The sequence below is a fragment of the Salvelinus alpinus genome, chromosome 33, assembly GCF_045679555.1.
Source record: "Salvelinus alpinus chromosome 33, SLU_Salpinus.1, whole genome shotgun sequence".
NCBI lineage: Eukaryota > Metazoa > Chordata > Actinopteri > Salmoniformes > Salmonidae > Salvelinus > Salvelinus alpinus.
The window spans coordinates 18,982,752-19,005,050 of NC_092118.1; the positions used below are offsets into that span (position 1 = coordinate 18,982,752).

At 45.3% G+C, this 22,299-nt stretch overlaps 1 protein-coding gene across 1 annotated transcript; it reads right to left on the bottom strand.

The window, feature by feature from the left end:
* Positions 1-236: 236 nt before the first annotated feature.
* Positions 237-22,191, bottom strand: LOC139562987 (cysteine-rich secretory protein LCCL domain-containing 2-like). The gene is made up of 13 exons (XM_071381210.1): positions 21,985-22,191; positions 16,114-16,495; positions 12,074-12,192; positions 8,932-9,064; positions 6,828-6,943; positions 6,083-6,345; positions 5,840-5,967; positions 5,621-5,751; positions 5,450-5,493; positions 5,265-5,337; positions 4,802-4,877; positions 3,154-3,284; positions 237-2,109 (listed from the first exon to the last, which is right to left on the bottom strand). Exons 2-13 carry the CDS (start codon positions 16,387-16,389, stop codon positions 2,058-2,060), a joined length of 1,542 nt encoding a protein of 513 aa, XP_071237311.1. The 5' UTR covers positions 16,390-16,495; positions 21,985-22,191; the 3' UTR covers positions 237-2,057.
* Positions 22,192-22,299: the final 108 nt, after the last annotated feature.

The window sequence follows — 22,299 nt, forward strand, 5'->3', positions numbered from 1 at the left end:
AGCCAAGCCCGCTCACTGAAAAGAGCAGGAATGCCCATCACTACTCAGCATGCCTGTCATGTCACCTGACTGCTCCAGTCATGTGACCTGGCTTAAGATGTGTTGTTGTATTTGGATTGTTGAGAAATAAGTATTTATGCTAAATTGCTATAGGAACATGTTCCTACTACCTAGGAAAATGTATGTATTGTATCCTACTATATCCAATGTACAGAAGAAACTTAAAGAAACTGAAATTCTAACTATTTCAAACTTTAATTATTTTCAAATTGTGCCAAAAAAATACAAAACCCATCCAATGCCTATAAACACCATACAAACTAGACAAACAAACAAAATAACACACCACATATATTTAGAAAGATACCTTTACAGCATAGAGAACAGTTCAGAAAAGACAAATCAAAGTATTTACACTCCATTTCCAAAGCTGTACAAACCATTAACATTTCCCTTAAGATTTCCAATGTACTATAAACCTAGCGCAGCAACAAGACTGAGGTAGCCTAAAAAAAAAGTAGAAAGATGAAAACTAAAACAAAAAGAGAATGGCTGCACTGCTGTTCAGTCTAGCCTAGGGATAGATATAGGATACCTAATGTCCTTCTTTAGGAGACCCAAAACCTCCAGCATCAACTTACATAGATTTACTCTCCTCTCACGACAAATCCTCAGCAGTTAAGAGGATATTCTCCAACTGAAGCCTGCCTCTGCCTCTGTGTGCCTTCCTTCTGGATAAGTAACTATTTATTACATCACTGGGTATGAGTGGTTTAAACAGATCCATATTCTGCATCCTCTTGTGTATTTTACAAATCATTACCTAGTCATGAATCCTAACTGAAGCTAAACCTGCTGATAGGAACACTTGGCACACCTTTCTTACACTGGACTGTATAAGACCCTCTTTCTACAAAACCTACAACATTCAACTGTCTTAAGTGGGGACAAATTCAACCTATCGTACATTATTTCTCTTATTCAATCAAAACACATGGCATCAAGAGAGGAAAGGGGGAATAAAGCAGTGAGCTATTATAAATACAGAATCATTTTTCAAACAAGAACATCGTTCATCTGTGAATGTCCTCAGATGAAGCCAGATATGCCACCATTTTGAAAGCCCTGCCCACACAAGCTCCCATTGCCTTCCTGAGCTCACAGTGGACAGAATATTGCTACAATGTTTTTGTACCTTTACCAGATCGTCTGAACATTATTGACACTGGAACAAGTACAAGCTGTATTCAGGAAAGGTTTATTTTCCTTGGATGTATGCCTTCCCCTCCTCCTCATTCCCCTTCCCTTCCTACGCAACCCCTAAGTCTGTCTGTCTCTGTCTGCCTGTCTGTCCACTGTGAGCTCGTCCAGCATGCCAAACACAGATCCTCTCCTAACTCAAGCACCATGGCCTATCCGCCAAAGGTAAAGACCACGATGAAAGCATTAATGTGTTAGGAAAGCGGAGACAAGCTACAAAATACATTATGAACACATATAAAACTGTCAAAATACACCCATTTAAGAAGAAAAAAATTAAGTAATGAAATCTGTACAGAATGATTAAATACAGTGATCAATATACATTCCTGTGTATGGAGACCAATGATTCAATTTTGTATTAAGAACATAAAATATAAACAAATATGACATATTTGATTTGAAACCTAACTACATGTCAAGACGCAGAGATCCAGCACCAGCTGTTCTATTGGTCTTTGATGTTACACATCATTTTGCATTTACTGCTTGTGTATCTTACAAAAATAATATGCAGTTTAAAGGTGAGAAGGGTAGGAGAAGACAGAAGGGTTCTTTGTGATGTTAGCCACCGACTTTGAGCAGTCAGATACTGTTTATTAGCTAAGAGGGAGAAGTGTCTGTTGGTCCAATGGAAAGTTCTGCTTCCTCCCAGAGTGGGGGACAGAGACAGATGGGAGGAGTTGCCATGGCATCAAACCTATGGGCACTTCCTGCCCCCAGATTGCAGTAAGAGCAGATTGGGGACCCTGTTAGTCCCTGAACCAATGAGTGGGAGGCCCTGAGATGGAGGAGACTCACTCCCTCACAGCAAAAACACGGAACGAGCCACCCTCTGGATTGCTCTTACTGCAAAAGAGAAGTGAGAGAGATGGTTACATTGAGCATTCATTCATGAACTCAAACAGTTAACCAGTGTCCTTTCAACTCATTACTAAGATAAAGTGACATAAATCTAAGAAAAACTCAAATAATATAACCCATATTGCTGTCAAGTCAGTCAGTTGTTTTGTGGACCAAATTTATTTTTGGCTCCAATTCAAGGCAATTCAAGTTGCTCATGACATCCTACAGTAAGAGTAGCGTAATCAGAGTGGTCGTATCTGGAAACATGACTCAAACACTGGCTCATTGTTAACCATGCTGTTATAGTGACTGATCTTTCCAACAACCACTATTGTGCTGGGCCTGATGGCATTGTTATTAATTCAGTAGTGGAGAGGCCTCGAAGGCCTGCCAATCTCAGTAATGCCAGGATGATGCCCGTCCCATTGGCATCAGATTGGCTGCAATTACCTGCATAGGGAAGCACTGAGTCAGCCGCCGACAGCTTTTCCATCCCCGTGTAAATGAATAGGCTGTGATTATTTCCTCCTTATTAAAGAACCGTCCACCCAACCAGCTACATGTACGCCCCACTTCCTAACAGCTGGGTCCTCACTTGGACAGAAGTCAACCTCTGGATCAGTCTCTATCACACCAGGGGCTGACTGTTGATAGCCATGGTTGTAATACCATACTGTTCCCTGTCACTGACAGCCCATGTCCTCACTCACACTAAGGTTAAGGTGAGGCTCCCAGTGAGGGGGCCCTTGATTTCAGCATTAGATTTCACTGTACTCTAGCTCAGCTGATTTTGGCCATGCAGCATTTTACACACTCCATTGAATATCCGGGTAAAATAAGCAAAGAGTTCATGTGTGGGCCGTCCGCACACCAAACCACACCATTACTCTTGCACCCCTGTGTGCCAAACATGGACTTGGCGCCAATGGCTTCCGTGCTTGAGCCCTAGACCTCTGTCTGACAGGGGAGGGGCGTGTGAGGGAAGGGTAGGGAGAGGGCAGGGAAGGGTATTTTACAGGGGAAGAGGAGGGTAGAGCAGGCACCCACCTCTCTGACTGGATGCCGTTCTTCAGGACGCCAACGTAACTCTTCTTCTTATCCAGGGCCAGGACGTCCACGTAGCCCCCACCGGCTTGGATCACCCCGGCATGGGTGGCTGCTCGGCAGATACTGGAGCGCTGAGGGGGGGGGGGGGGGGGTATCAGAAGAGAGGGTTCATGATATCAGATACACAAACATGGCTTATTATTCAATTTCACTATATCAGTAATGCTTCTTGTATTGGGTACAGTACAGGCACATACAGTGCACAGAGCCACACCAAATACAGTCAATGTATTAGTTTCCAGAGCATTCAATATGTACAAATCCTGTACATGTACACATGCATGACAATAGCAAGGCTGAAGCCAGGCACATCATTATCAGGATGTAAACTGCTGCCCCACTCTGGATTACAGATGACAGACAGCAGCAGAGAGCTGTACACTCCACACATGGTTCTGAGGCAGGGCATGGTGCCTCCTGTCCCCCAGTCCGAAGCACTGAGTCTGGCTCCAGCGTGTCAGACCCTGGGTCCTTATCACGAACCTGGAAGCTCATTCATCATACTCCATCACACTAGTCTAGCCCAACACAGGCCACATTCCCTGGTGTCTGGTGAACCGGACTGGTGTCTAGGGACTTCTGTCATGTCAATATAGGCCTGTTCTTCTCCTTTTGCTGTGTTTTGCTCAGTGTTGGCGCTGTGAGTGTTTAAGTGTTAGAATCAGGCTCTGCCCTGACAAAATACAGTCATTAGGCCCTGTTTGAGATCTCTGGGAAACTGATGTGTCCAGTTGGACAACATCTAAGTGAAATAATGTTGGGGAAAAACAAGAGTCAACAAGTTCATTCGAGGCAACAACACTTAAAACATCAACTTCATGTAACTTGATCAATGTAGGTCCAAAATGGTTCCCAGGGGAGCATCATTATTTGTTTCACTCCTTTCATCCACTGCAGTCTCACATTAGGTTACACATGCAACTTGCAACTTAGGCCAGAGGTGATTTTAGAACGACATATGGCGTGTCTCCAATGGCATATTATTGTCTATATAGTGCACTCCTTGTCACTAGAGCTGTATGTGTCTCTGGTCAAAGGTAGCGCTCTGTATGGAGTATAGTGTATCATTTGAGATTTGCCCTCAGGTCATTAGGAAGTGAAAGAGGTGATCTGGCAGGAACTGAGGTGAAGTGACAATAATGGAGGTGATAGTGAGTCCCACTGCTCCTCCCTCTCTGAGACTGGTCCTAAAGCCCTCTCCTGACACAGTCCCATGCCTCAGACCTCAGGCCTCAGGCATGCAATCTCTGGGCCAGTTATGAGTCAGTTAATCCGCCAGTCAGGGCTGAGCAGCTGTGTGTGGTCGAACCCAGCACTGGGAGAGACATTACTGGCGACCATTACCAGGCCTGCATCACCAGTGCTCCCATTCCGACTGTGTTCACACTGCTATTCAGAAGTTGCTCGTGGTCGCCTCAGGCCACAGTCTCTTAAGTGCTCAACGGGGCTAGACCGCACTCAGGCCCAGTGGGGATGAACTTTTTGTCCTCTGTCAGTATGACCTCTCAGCCTTTCAGCATGGTCAGGAGGATAGGACAGGCATGGTGAGGCCATTCTGGAATACCCAGTGACTAGGTCCAGCACTTACATCTGTGTAGAAGCTGTTCCCAACCACCGGAGCCCAGTAGGATGGCTCGTTCTTGCAGTTGGCTGGACAGAACACTCTGAGGGAGACACACATTGAGAATGCATTATTATTGACAAATACAATTGAATGGGCAGACCCATGGTTTATGATGCAACAATGAGAAATGCAGGATTTCTGCAAGAATTTGCAATTTAGCTAAATGTAATGTATGTCATGTCATGAATAACCCTGACACATTTTCCGTAGAACTTCTGTAGAACAGAGGAAAGACTGACGCTTCCTTCTAGCAGAGTCTGCATGTTTAGGAGATTCCAGTGGTTTTGTAATGGAGGTTTAAAGCATTTGGCCCAGAGCAGGAATCTGACTCTAATTAGATTTTGCTTACAAAGCAAGGCCCTTAATTCACAAGTCATCACTTCTTGCTGTGCGTGTGAAACATGGTGGGGGGAGAGGAGCTAGGCACCTTGGGCAGTTGGAGTAGGGCTTCTTGAAGGGGCAGATCTCCGCCACTGTTGCATAGCAGTCGACTGATTGTCCTGTGGCACAGAGAGGAGACATACGCCATCAACAGCTGCAAAAGTCATCAGGTGAAGAAGCTAAAAACAAGGGTGTGCATGCTCCACTTATTCTGGAAAAAGTTTGACTTACTTTCCACTTTGGCCACCACAAATGCATTGCCGGCTTTGTATTTACTGTGAAGAGATCAAAGCCAGGCATTAGAAGACCATTACATTTCAGGAAATCATTCATTTCACAAAACATGAATGAGCATAGCAGGCAGAATGACGACAGAAAATAAAGACTACCAGAAATATCTACCTGAATGACTCAATGCCGTTCTTTGTTGCCTTGACAAAGAATGGCAACTTGTCTTTCCTTGTAGTGTCCACCAGACCACCATTGTTATTGATGATGCCATAGTGCATAGCAGCACGACAGATACTTGATTGCTAGAAAAATAGAAAAATAATCCTTAGAAACACATTCAGGCATACAAAATGTATAGTGTGAAATGTTGGACTTCAGTGTGAGACTCACCACATCATAGAAGAGCGTCCCCCACACTTTCCCTTTCTTGTTCTGGCAGTTAGCAGGGCAGGTGAATCTGTTGCAGGTTGCTCCCTTGCACTTGTCACGCATTTTGGTCTCACACTTGATGTTTTGAGCTGTGGAAGACAAATCAATTACTGGTCAATAAGGGATCTCATTCCTTCCCAAACAATACATAGAAATAGTCAACTCTGAAAGCCCCTAAACACGATTCCCACTAGTCAAACTCACCCAGGAAAGTGGTGGTGGGAGCCTTGGGAGCGGAGGGCTTGTTGGGAGCAGCAGGCTTGGGTTTGGGTCTGGGGACAGGCTTGGCGGTGGTACGGGGTGACATGGGAATCTGAGCTTTCTCCACCTCGTTCATGTCCTCAGTCTCAGAACGCTGAGAGTCTCCCTTGAAGCAGAGGTTGTCCCTGCAGCTTCCTCCGTAGCTAGGAGGGCACTGTGAGCATGAGCGCCCATGTTGGTAAGGGGCCTCTCCGATCCAGTTTCCCCTGGGGAGGAGGAAGGAGCACAGTGGTCAGGATGACTGACTGGAAACTAATCAGCACTCAGCCATCACGGCACATGGCCTTGTAATTATTCACGTGTTCTTTGCACATTATCACACACTCTTAAATCCCTGAGTCCAGCTGGATAATGAAAACACTCCTGCTCTCCCTCTGGAAATGAAACGAGGTCTGTCTGGAACAGTTTGCTTAGGACCTGTTTCTCTTTCCCCTTCCTTTATTATTTTTGTATTTGAACTTCTGCTGGAATTTCAGCATGGCCTCAATGTGTCATGAAATACTTCTTAGACAGACACTTTAACTGTAACATTAGACAGACAAATTCATACCCTGACATGTGCCCTCAAAAGCGTTTGGTATTAGGTAAACACCCCATGTGGTGGTAAGAAGTATGTAAAATAGAACACTGGAGACGTGATGTGTGAATGAGTGGGGAAATGAGAGTAACGTTAGTGAGTTGGTCTTACTTGGGGGAGTAGTTACAGACGAGGTAAACAGCGTTCTCCCAGATCTCCCCCCACACATTCATCCTGGGACACACGTGCACTGCACACCCCACACGACTAGTGGTGGCCCAGACCAGCTGCAGAGAAGACAACACTTCCATTAACATTGTTATTATAAAAGGACATTCGCATTGCTGACTCGTTGTTCTTTCTATGACCACACATCCATCTCCACCGATACAGTTCCTCAGCTCCACATAAAAGTGCAGACAACTGTACTAGCTAAAACTATTTGATTTGGTGCCCTGCAGCTCTGCAGCCTTTGAAGGGGCCTGTCATAGGTGGCTATGGAGATCTGAGAAAAGCTTCACAGACACATCGGTAGGAAGCACCATGTCACTGTAGACCTCTCTCTTTCTTTTTTCTCACTCATCTCTCTCGCCCCTCATAGATCCCTCATTCCTGCCACAGGAAGTGGCTCCCATGCTGGGGTGTTGGAGGCAGATTGATGGGGCCCCTGTGATAGACGTCGAGTGTGACCACAGTTTGTTTCCTGCGACGTTCTATGATCATTCTCATGATCCAGTTTAATAATGTAAGTAAATGATACTGGCAGTGGCTCGGACCGAACAAAGACAACTCTGGACAGACCCACTTCCTCTGTCAATATGGAGAGGTTGTTAAATCAAATCAAATCAAAGTTTATTGGTCACGTGCACATGTTACAGTGAAATGCTTGCTTGCTAACTCTCCTCAACAATGCAGTACAATAACAGTATCAATCAAGAATCAAATGCCAAATACAAAAGTGAAAAATAGTAATTCAATTAGGTTTTTTTACTACTTAAATGTAAAGCTACAGGCAGCACCTATGGATTTGACACCAGGGCAGTCCTACTACTAAGAGCTTGTTACGTGACTCCAATACCACTCTTTCCCCTTGTACCCCTAATTCTTCTCTCTCTTTCTCTCTCTCTGACCCCCCCCCCCCCCCCCCCTCTCTTTCAGGAATGTGTTTCCCTTTCCTGGGCCAGTGAGAGGCCACAGGCAGTATTGACTTAGAGACAATGACTCAGCATAGACACCGCACTGCTACACCACTACAGCATACACAGAGATGTGATGATGAGGGCTGGAGCCTGTGGTAAAGCTCTGTGTCATCCCAGAGAGAGACTGTGAGGATACTGACCCGGAGGGGCTAGCATAACCTAGCTTTGCAGTGTTATGGTAGGGATTGGACCCCAACTATGCTACGCTACGCTAGTATTCCTAGAAAATGAAAGGCAGAAACAAGGAGAGGGTGTTCAGACTTGGCATTGTTCCCCGCATTCCTGCATTGCATCTTCAAAGGAATCCAGGTCAAACACAGAGATGATTGGTGTGTCTGGGAAATGTTTTCAGATGCTAGTAACCTGGTTTCCCATGTGAAGTATGCAGATGCAGGAGGATGGGTCAGGCTGTTTTCACAAACCCATCCCAGCTACAAATTAAAGTCTATGATGAATATGTATGAACTTTCCAATTTGTAAGTCGCTCTGGATAAGAGCGTCTGCTAAATGACTTAAATGTAAAATGTATGAGGAGAGGAAGCCAATTCTCCCTCTTCATCCCCCTCTTGTCCCTCTCTTCCCCTCTCTGTTTATCCCTATTTCATCCCCTTTGTTTCACCCTTTCTGCTGTGATGGTTTCATGGTCTTGAGGTGGTAAATAACTTCCCCTGTCACTACACTACTGTGCCCCCATGTGGTCCTATGGTAACCACACTGTTTAAGGCACCCCCCCCCCCCCCCTGTTTTTAGTTAATGGACACCCATTGAAGAGGCTGCAGGCAACACATTGTTTTTACACAGGACCTGAATACCTGCAGCAGCATCACCCTTAAAAGTCACGTGCTGTCCATTATATACTGATGGTAGAGAGGAAACATATGACCTTGAACACTGCACAGGCTCATACACAGATCATCTATATTAGTTCAAAGGAAACCTGAGAAAATACAATTTAATATGGAATTAGATCCAAATGTGGTTTGCTGTTCATGGAGGAACTGTTGAGGGAAGTACTCATGAACTCAAAGCTCAAAACTCAGAACCCCCACTCCCTTTCTCCCCCAGCCAAGACTCACCTGGGTGTAGTGGGTGCACATGGGCCCTGAGCAGCGGTCGGGACACCAGGGATTGCACTCATGTTGGTAGGGGTAGGTGTAGTCCTTCACCTCATCATTCCAGGCCTGGACGTGGTAGGCTGGGGAGCGGTACCTGCAGACACAGAGGGAGCAGCATCAGCCTCAGCAGCACAGAGCGCTCATACAGGAGGACCTCCAGCTACCAGAGCCATATGAGGAATATCTGAGGGGGCTGCCAGGTGCTTTGGCTGGGCTTGAGATGGACGACAGACAGCCTCCCCTCAGGCTCCCCTCTGGCATCCACTGATTAGTCCGGTTCTGACCCAGCAGACACACAGACTCACTCACAGTCTGTTTCCCTCCAACACTGGGGAACTCGAGCCATGCTGAGAAAAAATTACAAAAACTAAACATGGCTCCACAGCCTGTCGAATCAATTATGGCCCTTTATTGTAAACATCTCTTTTTACGGTACTGAAAAGTGCTGAGACTACAAACTGGCAGCGAAGAGGGAGAAAAACAGCCCTGGCCGGTGTTGGCATCAGAAGAGAGAGAAAGGGAGAGGGGGCTGTGAGAGCGCGAGCGAGCAGATTCCTGGAATGGCACCTGCTGAGGGAGCCCTCCACTGTCATGCACAAAGAGCCCCACTGTCAGGCTGCAATGCTCTGAACACACTAACAAACACACAGCACAAATACATACACTGAGTATACCCAACATTATGAACACCTTCCTAATATTGAGTTGCACCCTTTTGCCCTCAGAACAGCCTCAATTTGTCAGGGCATGAATTCTACAAAGTGTCGAAAGCATTTCACAAGGATGTTGGTCCATATTTTAAATGTTTTCATTTGAGTAATTTAGCAGACGCTCTTCTCCAGAGCAACATACAGTTAATGCTTCCATCTTAAGATAGTTAGGTGGGACAACCACATATCACAGGGACAGAAAGTCTATTTTTCTTCAATAACGTAGTTATCAGTAGAGTCAGAGCTAGAAGGGGGGGTGGAGTGTGTGTGGGGGGGTGTCACATTTTTTTTTGGGGGGGGGTCGAGGTGAGGAGGAGGATTATTTAAGATACTGTTTGAAGAGCCTAAAATATTATTTTGTGTCAGCCCAATTGAGACCTCTGGTGTGTTGGTGCAATTCAGAATACGAATCCAAATGGAAAGACATGGAGACTACTTTGACAGAGACACCCATACAGAGACACCCATACAGAGATACCCATACAGTCAGTTTTGGGAAATAAGGACATGGTAATAGAAATATACAATAGACCAAATCAGTGGATTAATTTCTCTCTTAAGACATGGTTTAAAGTAGTTGAGCACAATTATTTAGATAGAGGTCAAACTGCTGAGTTGGCCCGCATACAACCCCAGCTTCATCCCTGCAACTCAGGACAGCAGATTTAAACAATGGACGCAGAAAGGCATCACATCATTCAGTACAATTATAAGGAATGGGGACCTAGATAACTTCCAGGACCTAAGTAAAAAAACATGGCTTGGATAAACAAGATTTTTACAGATACCTACAAGTTCGACACTATTTCTTAAGGGAGATAAAAGGTATTGACCCTCGAGTAGCTATTTCAAATCTTTACTTGGGTATTCAATCCTCAAAGAAACAATCAACAAACTATATTAAACAGAAATGGGAGGAGGAACTTAACATTGAAATAACTGATGAAACATGGTTGAACATATTAGAGACTCAACAAAGCTCCACCAACTCAAGGTCATGGAGAGAATTCTGTTATTCTTCAGAATTCTTCATAACACCTCAACTGAAATCAAAACAGACTGGTTCACTACACCCTTGTTGGAGAGAATGCGGGCTATCAAGGGTGGATCACTCTCATATCTTTTGGACTTGCCCCGCAATCAAAACTTACTGGGGAGAAATAAGATCTTACATTGGAAAATAATGGGATTTGACATAGAACAAACATGAATTTCTTTGTACTTGGGTGAAATACCTGATAACTTAGACAATAGAGAAAAGTACCTCTTGAAGGTCCTACTGGCAGCCAGTAAAAAGGCTGTCACTAGGAAATGGCTGCAAAAAGACCCTCCCACCGTGACACAATGGTTAGATATTATTAAAGAAATACACCATATGTATGACCTTTGCTTTAAGAACTCAACAGGAGAGAGGTCAGGAATACTGGGGAAAAGGGGTTTCGTACTTGAAAATTGTCTAATTCAAAAGATGATGTCAATGCAACTAATCTGATGAATGTGTGATGTGCGCTGTAACTGACAGATCTTTTCTGTGGTTCTTTTACTTTATTTGTACTTTCTTTGTGTTCCTCAATAAAAACCAAAAAGTATATATATATATACTGTTTGAAGAGGTAGGGTTTCAGATGTTCTCGGGAGATGGGCAGGGACTCCGCTGTCCTAGCTTCAGGGGGGAGCTGGTTCCAACATTGGGGTGCCAAGACAGAGAAGAGTATGGACTGGGATCAGCGGGAGCTGCACTCCCGTAGGCATCCAAAAGTTGGCTGAATGTTCTTTTGGTGGTGGACCATTCTTGATACACACGAGAAACTGTTGAGCATGAAAAAAACAGCAGTGATGCAGTTCTTAACACAAACCGGTGGGCCTGGCTCCTACTACCATAGCCTGTTCAAAGGCACTTAAATATCTTGTCTTGCTCATTCACCCTCTGAATGGCACACATACACAATCTATGTCTTAATTGTCTCAAGGCTTAAAAATCCTTCTTTAACTTGTCTTCTCCCCTTCATCTACACTGATTGAAGTGTTTAACAAGTTACATGAACAAGGGATCATAGTTTTCACCTGGATTCACCTGGTCAGTCTGTCATGGAAAGAGCAGGTGTTCATCATAATGTTTTGTTCACTCAGTGTACATCCACACACAACAGCCACACTACAGACTCACATAGACTCGGGAGCAGACAGCACAAAGCGCGCGCGTGTGTGTGTGTGTGTGTGTGTGTGTGTGTGTGTGTGTGTGTGTGTGTGTGTGTGTGTGTGTGTGTGTGTGTGTGTGTGTGTGTGTGTGTGTGTGTGTGTGTGTGTGTGTGTGTGTGTGTGTGTGTGTGTGCGTGTGCGTGTGAAGTGTACATGTGTGTATGTATGCGTGTGTGTGTGTCATATTGTCTTACCTGCCCCAGTGAACAGCGAGGTTCTGACCGATGGACATGAGCAGGTCATTAGGTCCATGTTCCCACTGGCATGCCTCTGCCCAGTGAGTGGCTGACCTCTCCAGCTCATCATCCCAGACCTGGAAACACACAAATAACACTGTTAGAACAAAGTTGTAACACTAAAACTCACACATTTCAGTAACATTAATGACAGCAAAGGGGTCCACACTGTGACACACTCAAACATATGATCAGTGAACAGTGAGACAGACCCATCAAAACGACCTTCATCCATGACCATCACCACAGCTAGACTTACCCCAGCTGCTTTAATATCAGGCCACCAGCTAGATCCCCTTCATATAATAATACTACTCCTGTCTCCTCATAGCTACCTACCTAACCACTAGCTACCTTAGTAGGCCTCTGCTAGCCCTCTTTCTTCCCAGGGAGCTGAAATTGATATGGATACAAGTAAAACATTAGCTTTAGCCCAGGAAATGTGAGTGGAGCAGCGCCTGGCCCCGCTCCACTACAAATCCCTAGCAATCACAGCTGAATTAGGCATATTTCCTGAGCGGGTTTCTCTCTCTACCCATGGAAAAGAGGGTGGAAAGATGGGATGCAACTCATCTCTGCCACCACTCTCACCACTAGGATATGGGGGAGGAGGGGGAGGAGAGGACTGGTACAGTGTGGCGCCTCACAGTGTCTCTCCTCAGTACATTTCCAGGCCATTGGTGGTCACCACCACCACACATACAGATACACACACATACATATGCATGCCCATGACTATGCCAGCTCGGCTATACCCCCAGTCCTGTCCTCAGAACCAAGCCTGGCAGAGAACAGAAGAGCAGGGCAGAGGGAGACTTCATGGCCCTTCCTCTCTTGCCAGACCACATCGCAGTCACAAGACACCACACTGTCAGTACTACATCTGAACTACATCAACCACAACCCCCCCCGAGTCTGTCCATCTAAACTATATTAACCTTAACCTCAGTCCACCTTCTTACCCAGTCACCATATTCCATAAACACTATCCCTCTCAATAACATTCAGTGCTCTCTCTTCTCCACAGTCCCCTTCCCACTCTATCCATCCCTCCATGTAGCACTCTGTTTCTCCTCCACTGGCCACTCTGGCCTCCCTCGTTCTCTCTGGCCTCCCTCGTTCTCTCTGGCCTCCCTCGTTCTCTCTGGCCTACCCTGTCTTCACCCCTCTCTGCAGTGTCTGACTCCCAGCAGGTAAAGTAGAGTCAGTGTAATTATCCTCCCAGTAAGCCAGCTCCTCTCCAGGCTGCCAGTAGTTGACTACCATGAGCTCATCTTTTCCAGAAGAGAAGATTGTTGTAGTGTTGGGTTCCAGCTTGAAACATACTTATTCATGTTACCATACTAGAACTTATTGATTACTTTACATGTATAATGAATGTATATGTTGGCGATCAATGTAGGGTGGATAGAACCTAGGCGTAGGGAAAGTTACTGAGTGAGACAAGGGGGAGTGCAGAAAGTTTACATTCTGTCAAAACATGGTATTGTTAAATATCATGGCACCTAAGGAGGGAGGCAAAGGGCAAACAGTCTGGTTTCAGTCACTGTTAAGGTAGGGCAGTTGTGGATTAGGGAGGAGCGAGGAAGTCGGCCCGAGGTCAGGTCAGATGAAGTGAGAAAGAACAGTCCTATTACACACACATATACTGTACTTCCACACCCATGAAGGTTCTAGCACCAGGCAGGGCCATGACTACACCAGTGAGAGGAACCAATTAAGTTCCAGACTAGCAACAGAGATGTTGCTAAATTGTAATTACTTCCCTACTATGGCCTATTTATTGCCTTACCTCCTCACGCCATTTGCACACATTGTATATAGACTTTTTTTTTCTCTCTCTATTGTGTTATTGACTGTACGCTTGTTTATTCCATGTGTAACTCTGTGTTGTTGTTTGTGTCGCACTGCTTTGCTTTATCTTGGCCAGGTCGCAGTTGTAAATGAGAACTTGTTCTCAACTGGCCTACCTGGTTAAATAAAGGTGAAAAATATATATAAAAAAATAATGTATTGGCTGTCTAGATGTGCAAGGAGTTGACTGTGCCTAGTAGGAAGGTATAAATATTTGTTATTGTTTAATCCTATCTTTGTCTTTGCAGCTGTATGACCCAGTGGGTGAATAAACTTGGTTTGAGCTTTTTCTAGATGTCCATGACTTTTTATTCTGTTTGTTCAGAACCTAACAGTAGTAAAATCAAAACCCTCCCACTGAAAGTGGAGCCTATAAACACTCACCTACATTATATCACTGTCTCATAAACACAAGACCCTGGTATTTCCTGAGCAGCAGAGACTGATGCTGGTGTTTACCTCCATCTCTCTGTACTATCTAATAATAATACATTGGTGGGTGCTTATATTTGTCCTATTTCACGTGTGAACTGAAAATGTGTTTTTTGCCTACCCCAACTGGGGGGGAGGGGGGGTCACGACCAGCAGGGTCTGCCATTATCAATGGCAACCCTGACACAATTAGGGATTTTTCACCTTGTCGGCTCAGGGATTCGAACTAGCAACCTTTCGCTTTCTGGCCCAATGCTTGAACCGCTAGGCTACCTGCCACGCACCTGCTTTTCATCAGCTTTCTGTGCCTCCAGCTAGTGAAACAACCCCCAACCCGTCACTTTCACCATGTATTCTACATGTAATAGAGGTTGTTGCGCTACAGTAGTGTGTGAATAGTGAGCCTCTTTACAGTGTGTTGACAGTGTACCTGTCAGGGTGATGATAGTTAAAGCTACAGTACATACACTACCGTTCAAAAGTTTGGGGTCACTTAGAAATGTTTTTTTTTTTAAATAAAAGCAAATTTTTTGTTCGATTAAAATAACATTGAATTGATCAGAAATACAGTGTAGACATTGTTAATGTTGTAAATGACTATTGTAGGTGGAAACGACCAATTTTTTATGGAATATCTACATAGGCGTAAGAGGCCCATTATCAACAACCATCACTCCTGTGTTCCAATGGCACGTTGTGTTAGCTAATCCAAGTTAATCAAGGATAATTGATCATTAGAAAACCCTTTTGCAATTATATTAGCACAGCTGAAAACTGATTAAAGAAGCAATAAATCTGGCCTGCTTTAGACTAGTTGAGTATCTGGAGCATCAGCATTTGTGGGTTCGATTACAGGCTCAAAATGGCCAGAATCAAAGGACTTTCTTCTGAAACTCATCAGTCTATTCTTCTTCTAAGAAATGAAGGCTATTCCATGCGAGAAATTGCCAACGCTGTGTACTACTCCCTTCACAGAACAGCAGAAACTGGCTCTAATCAGAATAGAAAGAGGAGTGGGAGGCCTTGGTGCACAACTGAGCAAGAGGACAAGTACATTAGAGTGTCTAGTTTGAGAAACAGACGCCTCACAAGTCCTCAACTGGCAGCTTCATTAAATAGATCCCGCAAAATACCAGTCTCAACGTCAACAGTGGAGAGGCGACTCCGGGATGCTGGCCTTCTAGGCAGAGTTCCTCTGTCCAGTGTCTGTATTCTTTTGCCCATCTTAATCTTTTCTTTTTATTGGCCAGTCTGAGATATGGCTTTTTCTTTGCAACTCACCATTTTTAGCCTGTAATCGAACCCACAAATGCTGATGCTCCAGATACTCAACAATCTAAAGAAGGCCAGTTTTATTGCTTCTTTAATCAGAACAACATTTTTCAGCTGTGCTAACATAATTGCAAAAGGGTTTTCTAATGATCAATTAGCATTTAAAAATTATAAACTTGGATTAGCTAACACAACGTGCCATTGGAACACAGGAGTGATGGTTGCTGATGGGCCTCTGTATGTAGATATTCCGTAAAAAATCTGTCGTTTCCAGCTACAATAGTCATTTATAACATTAACAATGTCTACACTGTATTTCTGATCAAATCGATGTTATTTTAATGGACAAAAAACATGCATTTCTTTCAAAAACAAGGACATTTCTAAGTGACGACCAAACTTTTGAACGGTAGTGTACATTTCAGGATGGCATGTCTCACCATGTACTCCATGTTGGATGCGGTGGGGTAGACTTGTCCCCTCAGTTTGTTGTGCAGTTGTAGAATCTCCCCGCGGTCTGTCCACTGGATGGCCCGTCGGGTCCTACTACCCGCTGTTTTATCGGTGCTGTTCTGGTCATCCTGGTACCGGCTCAGTAGTTGCCGCAGCTCATTGGAGTCGGGCAGAAAGAGGGCAGCTCCTTCCCTGGCAGAGAGGACCAGGAGGTTTAGGGTGAGGGTGAGGGCGGAGAGCCAGCAGGGCATGGCAGCAGTCATCTCCGGTCTCTGGGACGGGTCTCTGGGCGTCTGTGTCTAGGGCTCTGGGCAGACCACAGTGGGCAGCCTTGTGTGAGCTCTGGTCCTGAGCACAGCAGACACGATGCTGTGGGGAGAAAACACACTGTGAGCCGGCCAGCCAACAAAACAGGCTACAGAGCAAAGCACATGGCCAGACAGACGACTGAGCTAATGCAAGAGAACCCTGGTTCTTGCCATGGGTAACTGTACTATAGGTATTGATCCATTTTACTTGAGGCATTTTCACTGGTTGCAATACATCAGTCCGGGAAATGATATCACAGCAGATCTCACCACATTGAGAACAAATTGCATAACTATAAGTCTATATACAGTGTGTGCAAATGGCGTGAGGAGGTAGGCAATAAATAGGCCATAGTAGAGAAGTAATTACAATTTAGCAGATTAACAATATGGGGATGAGGTAGGTAGATTGGGTGGGCTATTTACAGATGGACTATGTACAGCTGCAGCGATCGGTTAGCTGCTCAGATAACTGATGTTTAAAGTTAGTGAGGGAAATACAAGTCTCCAGCTTCAGCGATTTTTGCAATTCGTTCCAGTCACTGGCAGCAGAGAACTGGAAGGAAAGGCGGCCAAAGGAGGTGTTGGCTTTGGGGATGACCAGTGAGATATACCTGCTGGAGCGCGTGCTACGGGTTGGTGTTGTTATCGTGACCAGTGAGCTTTACCTAGCATAGACTTATAGATGACCGGGAGCCAGTGGGTCTGGCGACGAATATGTAGCGAGGGCCAGCCGACTAGAGCATACAGGTCGCAGTGGTGGGTGGTATAAGGGGCTTTGGTAACAAAACGGATGGCACTGTGATAGACTGCATCCAGTTTGCTGAGTAGAGAATTGGAAGGTATTTTGTAGATGACATCGCCGAAGTCGAGGATCGGTAGGATAGTCAGTAAGGGTAAGTTTGGTGGCGTGAGTGAAGGAGGCTTTGTTGCGAAATAGAAAGCCGATTATAGATTTGATTTTGGATTATAGATGTTTAATATGAGTCTGGAAGGATAGTTTACAGTCTAGCCAGACACCGAGGTATTTGTAGTTGTCCACATATTCTAGGTCAGAACCATCCAGAGTAGTGATGCTAGTCGGGCGGGCGGGTGCGGGCAGCTAACGGTTGAAAAGCATGCATTTGGTTTTACTAGCGTTTAAGAGCAGTTGGAGGCCACGGAAGGAGTGTTGTATGGCATTGAAGCTCGTTTGGAGGTTAGTTAATACAGTGTCCAAAGAAGGGCCAGATGTATACAGAATGGTGTCGTCTGCGTAGTGGTGGATCAGGGAATCACCCGCAGCAAGAGCGACATCATTGAAATATGCAGAGAAAAGAGTCGGCCCGAGAACTGAACCCTGTGGTACCCCCATAGAGAATGTCAGAGGTCCAGACAACAGGCCCTCCAATTTGACACACTGAACTCTGTCTACAAAGTGGTTGGTGAACCAGGCAAGGCAGTCATTTGAGAAACCAAGGCTATTGAGTCTGCCGATAAGAATACGGTGATTGACAGAGTCGAAAGCCTTGGCCAGGTCGATGAAGACAGCTACACGGTACTGTTTTTTTAATCTATGGCGGTTATGATATCGCTTAGTACCTTGAGCGTGGCTGAGGTGCATCCGTGACCAGCTCGGAAACCGGATTGCACAGCGGAGAAGGTACGGTGGGATTCGAAATGGTCAGTGATCTGTTTATTAACTTGGCTTTCGAAGACTTTAGAGAGGCAGGGCAGGATGGATATAGGTCTATAACAGTTTGGGTCTAGAGTGTCTCCCCCTTTGAAGAGGGGGATGACCGCGGCAGCTTTTCAATCTTTAGGGATCTCGGACGATACGAAAGAGAGGTTGAACAGAGTGGTAATAGGGGTTGCAACAATGGCGGCGGATAGTTTTAGAAAGAGAGGGTCCAGATTGTCTAGCCCGGCTGATTTGTACAGGTACAGGTTTTGCAGCTCTTTCAGAACATCTGTTATCTGGATTTGGGTGAATGAGAAGCTGGGGAGGCTCGGGCAAGTAGCTGCGGGGGGGGGGCGGAGCTATTGGCCGGGGTTGGGGTAGCCAGGAGGAAAGCATGGCCAGCCGTAGAGAAATGCTTATTGAAATTTTCGATTATCTTGGATTTATTGGTGGTGACCGTGTTACCTAGCCTCAGTGCAGTGGGCAGCTGGGAGGAGGTGCTCTTGTTCTCCATGGACTTTACAGTGTCCCAAAACTTTTTGGAGTTAGAGCTACAGGATGCAAATTTCTGTTTGAAAAAGCTAGCCTTTGCTTTCCTGACTGACTGCGTGTATTGGTTCCTGACTTTCCTAAACAGTTGCATATCGCGGGAACTATTCGATGCAATTGCAGTCCGCCACAGGATGTTTTTGTGCTGGTCAAGGGCGGTCAGGTCTGGAGTGAACCAAGGGCTATATCTGTTCTTAGTTCTACATTTTTTGAAAGGGGCATGCTTATTTAAGATGGTGAGGAAATTACTTTTAAAGAACGACCAGGCATCCTTGACTGACGGGATGAGGTCAATATCCTTCCAGGATACCCGGGCCAGGTCGATTAGAAAGGCCTGCTCGCAGAAGTGTTTTAGGGAGCGTTTGACAGTGATGAGTGGTGGTTGTTTGACCGCGGACCCATAGCGGATGCAGGCAATGAGGCAGTGATCGCTGAGATCCTGATTGAAAACAGCAGAGGTGTATTTGGAGGGCAAGTTGGTCAGGATAATATCTATGAGGGTGCACATGTTTATGGATTTAGGGTTGTACCTGGTGGGTTCCTTGATGATTTGTGTGAGATTGAGGGCATCTAGCTTAGATTGTAGGACTGCCGGGGTGTTAAGCATATCCCAGTTTAGGTCACCTAACAGAACGAACTCTGAAGATAGATGAGGGGCAATCAATTCACATATGGTGTCCAGGGCACAGCTGGGAGCTGAGGGGGTCTATAACAGGCGGCAACAGTGAGAGACTTATTTCTGGATAGATTCATTTTTAAAATTAGAGGTTCGAACTGTTTGGGCATAGACCTGGAAAGTATGACAGAAGTGTGCAGGCTATCTCTGCAGTAGATTGCAACTCCTCCCCCTTTGACAGTTCTATCTTGACTGAAAATGTTGTAGTTGGGTATTGAAATCTTCTGATGTTAACATGCATGAAACCAAGGCTTTTTCGATTACACAAGTCAACAAATGAGAGTGGCTTGGGACACGCAGGGCCTGGGTTAACCTCCACATCACCCGAGGAACAGAGGAGGAGTAGGATGAGGGTACGGCTAAAGGCTATCAAAACTGGCCGTCTAGTGCGTTGGTGACAGAGAATAAAAGGAGCAGATTTCTGGGCGTGGTAGAATAGATTCAGGGCATAATGTGCAGAGAGGGGTATGGTGGGGTGCGGGTACAGTGGAGGTAAGCCCAGGCACTGAGTGACGATAAGAGAGGATGCATTTCTGGACGTGCTGGTTATACTGGGTGAGGTCACCGCATGTGTGGGGGGTGGGACAAAGGAGGAATCTGAGGCATGTAGAGTGGGACTAGGGGCTCCACTGTAAACTAAAGCAATGATAACTATCCTAAACAACAGTACACAAGGCATATTGACATTTGAGAAAGACATAAAGCGAGGCATAAAGTAATCACAGGTGTTGATTGGGAGAGGTAGCTAAGACAACAACGGGTAAGACAATAACAGCTAATCAGCTAAGACAACAACAACAGGTAAAATGACAATGAGTGGGCAGAGAGGGTAGGTTAACTACACACTGAGTTCTGGGCTAGGGCCGACAGATAAACAAAAAAAAACAAAAAAAACTAAATGGAGTACCGTGATAAATGAACAGTCCAGCAGGCATCAGCTATGTAGCCAAATGAGTGGTATTACTCCATATCCAAGGATACACTCTCTCTACAAGGCTTTCAGTAGTCAGACAATATCTCATACATTTAATCTCCACATTGTACCTGATCATCTTCAATTTGACTTTAGAGAGGCAGCCAAATCCTTTCAAAGCTCTTTTCAGCTCTGTCATAATACAGCAATTAGCTGGGGATATCCTTTATGATCCATAATAATGACTAATTGTAATCTTCCATCGATTGCTCAACACAGTGACTAAGGAAATTCACTTTTACTCAGCCCCTTTGGAACTATGATCTATCAGTAAACATAACTGCAGATATTTCATTAAAGCCATTAATTGTCCTTAATGGCCCTGGATTCCAGAGTGATATATAATCTGTGTGGAAAGAGAGTAATCAGTCAGGTTCAAGAAGCCCATCATCTCTGTAACCTCTCTCTGATCGTCCTCTGGCTGACCTGCAAAATCACAATCTAAAACAGTAGAGGGAGTAGGGAAGAACTACAGCAGAAAGGGTTATTAGTTAATGAGAGAGAATGCTGGATAGGGAGATGAAAATAGAGGGAGAGAAAGCCAAATAAAGAGAGAGGGGGGAAGAGACAGATGTAGAGTTATTTACTAAAACAGAACATTTTAGTATGAATATGAGGTAGTGTGTGGTTCTCATCCTCCTTTGCCACAGCACACAGGGCTCACAGGGCACAAGGCAGGCTCTCAGCCTCAGCCACAACCCCATTGGCCAGGAGAAGACAAACAGCAGGGCTACTAAATCAGCCGGCAGGAGAAGGCATGGCAGAGAGGGAGAGAGAAGGAAAGAGAGAGCGCAGTCATAGCACTGCTCCCTGCATCCTTCAATTCCTCCTCTCTCTCTCAGCCTGGAATGGCGGCTTGAGGTCTGACGGCCGGTCTGTGTCAACACACTGTCACAGCGCCAAGCAGCCCCAGCCAGTGATGGGAGCCAGCCGGCTGGCCTGAGGCAGCCCAACCATCCCACCACACCCCTCCTCTGGCACTCTCTTTGTGTCCCGGCCTACCTTCTCACGCCAAACCTCCACCAGTCTTTATTTCTGGGCCTTTCTCATCATTCTCATGAATGTTATACCTGAGTGTCAGACAGAGCAGCCTGCCACGCACGCACGCACGCACGCACGCGCACGCGCACGCACACACACACACACACACACACACACACACACACACACACAGAGGAGCCTGGTGGGCTCTCACCTGTTGGCTCTGCAGTAACTCTTCTATACTGCCCCCAATGTCAAACCAAGGAGTGTCACACATCAACACAACTCCCCTTGGACAAGTTGACAACACATGCTCCTAGGTAAACCTAACTCAAAATAGCTATATTGTTGATATAAGCTACATACTGTATGCACAGTTTTCATTAAATTGCTCTCTAGGAATTGACACCTGGGCTTGACATTATTTCACAGAAGTAGAAATGTGGCAGCGATGATGGCTGGAGCACTGCACTTGCATGTGTTATAACAATGTTCAGGACAATATTGAAATGTGTAGTGTTTCATGACAGGCTAAATAATTTACAACAGCATTGATAAAAGAAAACATTTGTTTTTTAAATACATTCACATATTCTTATCAATTCTGAACATTATAAAATGTTTGAACTCAGTGGCACCCAAAAGCATAGAATTACATGGTGAATACATGTTGCAGAATAAATCTGATTAAATGTAGAAAAACATGCTAACCTCAATCACTGGATTCACTGGAATTATCCGGCAATTATCCAAAAGCTTCTGCGCCTGATGAGTATTTCCCGTTTGCTAAATTGGTGCTGAAGTGGAGCTGTACTCGTTGGCTGCGGTCCTAGAGGGCAGAGTAACTTTGTGACTGTTGACTAACTTTACAGCGGCATCTCAGTGCTTTATATAGAGATCCCGCTGAACGAGCGAGGAGGGAAACAAATCTTAACGCTTCTTTCTTTAGTCACTCCCACAGCTCCCTCCTCAAGATGGCTATGTTCTTGGCAAGCATCCTGCGCTCTAACGATTGATGTCGAAAGT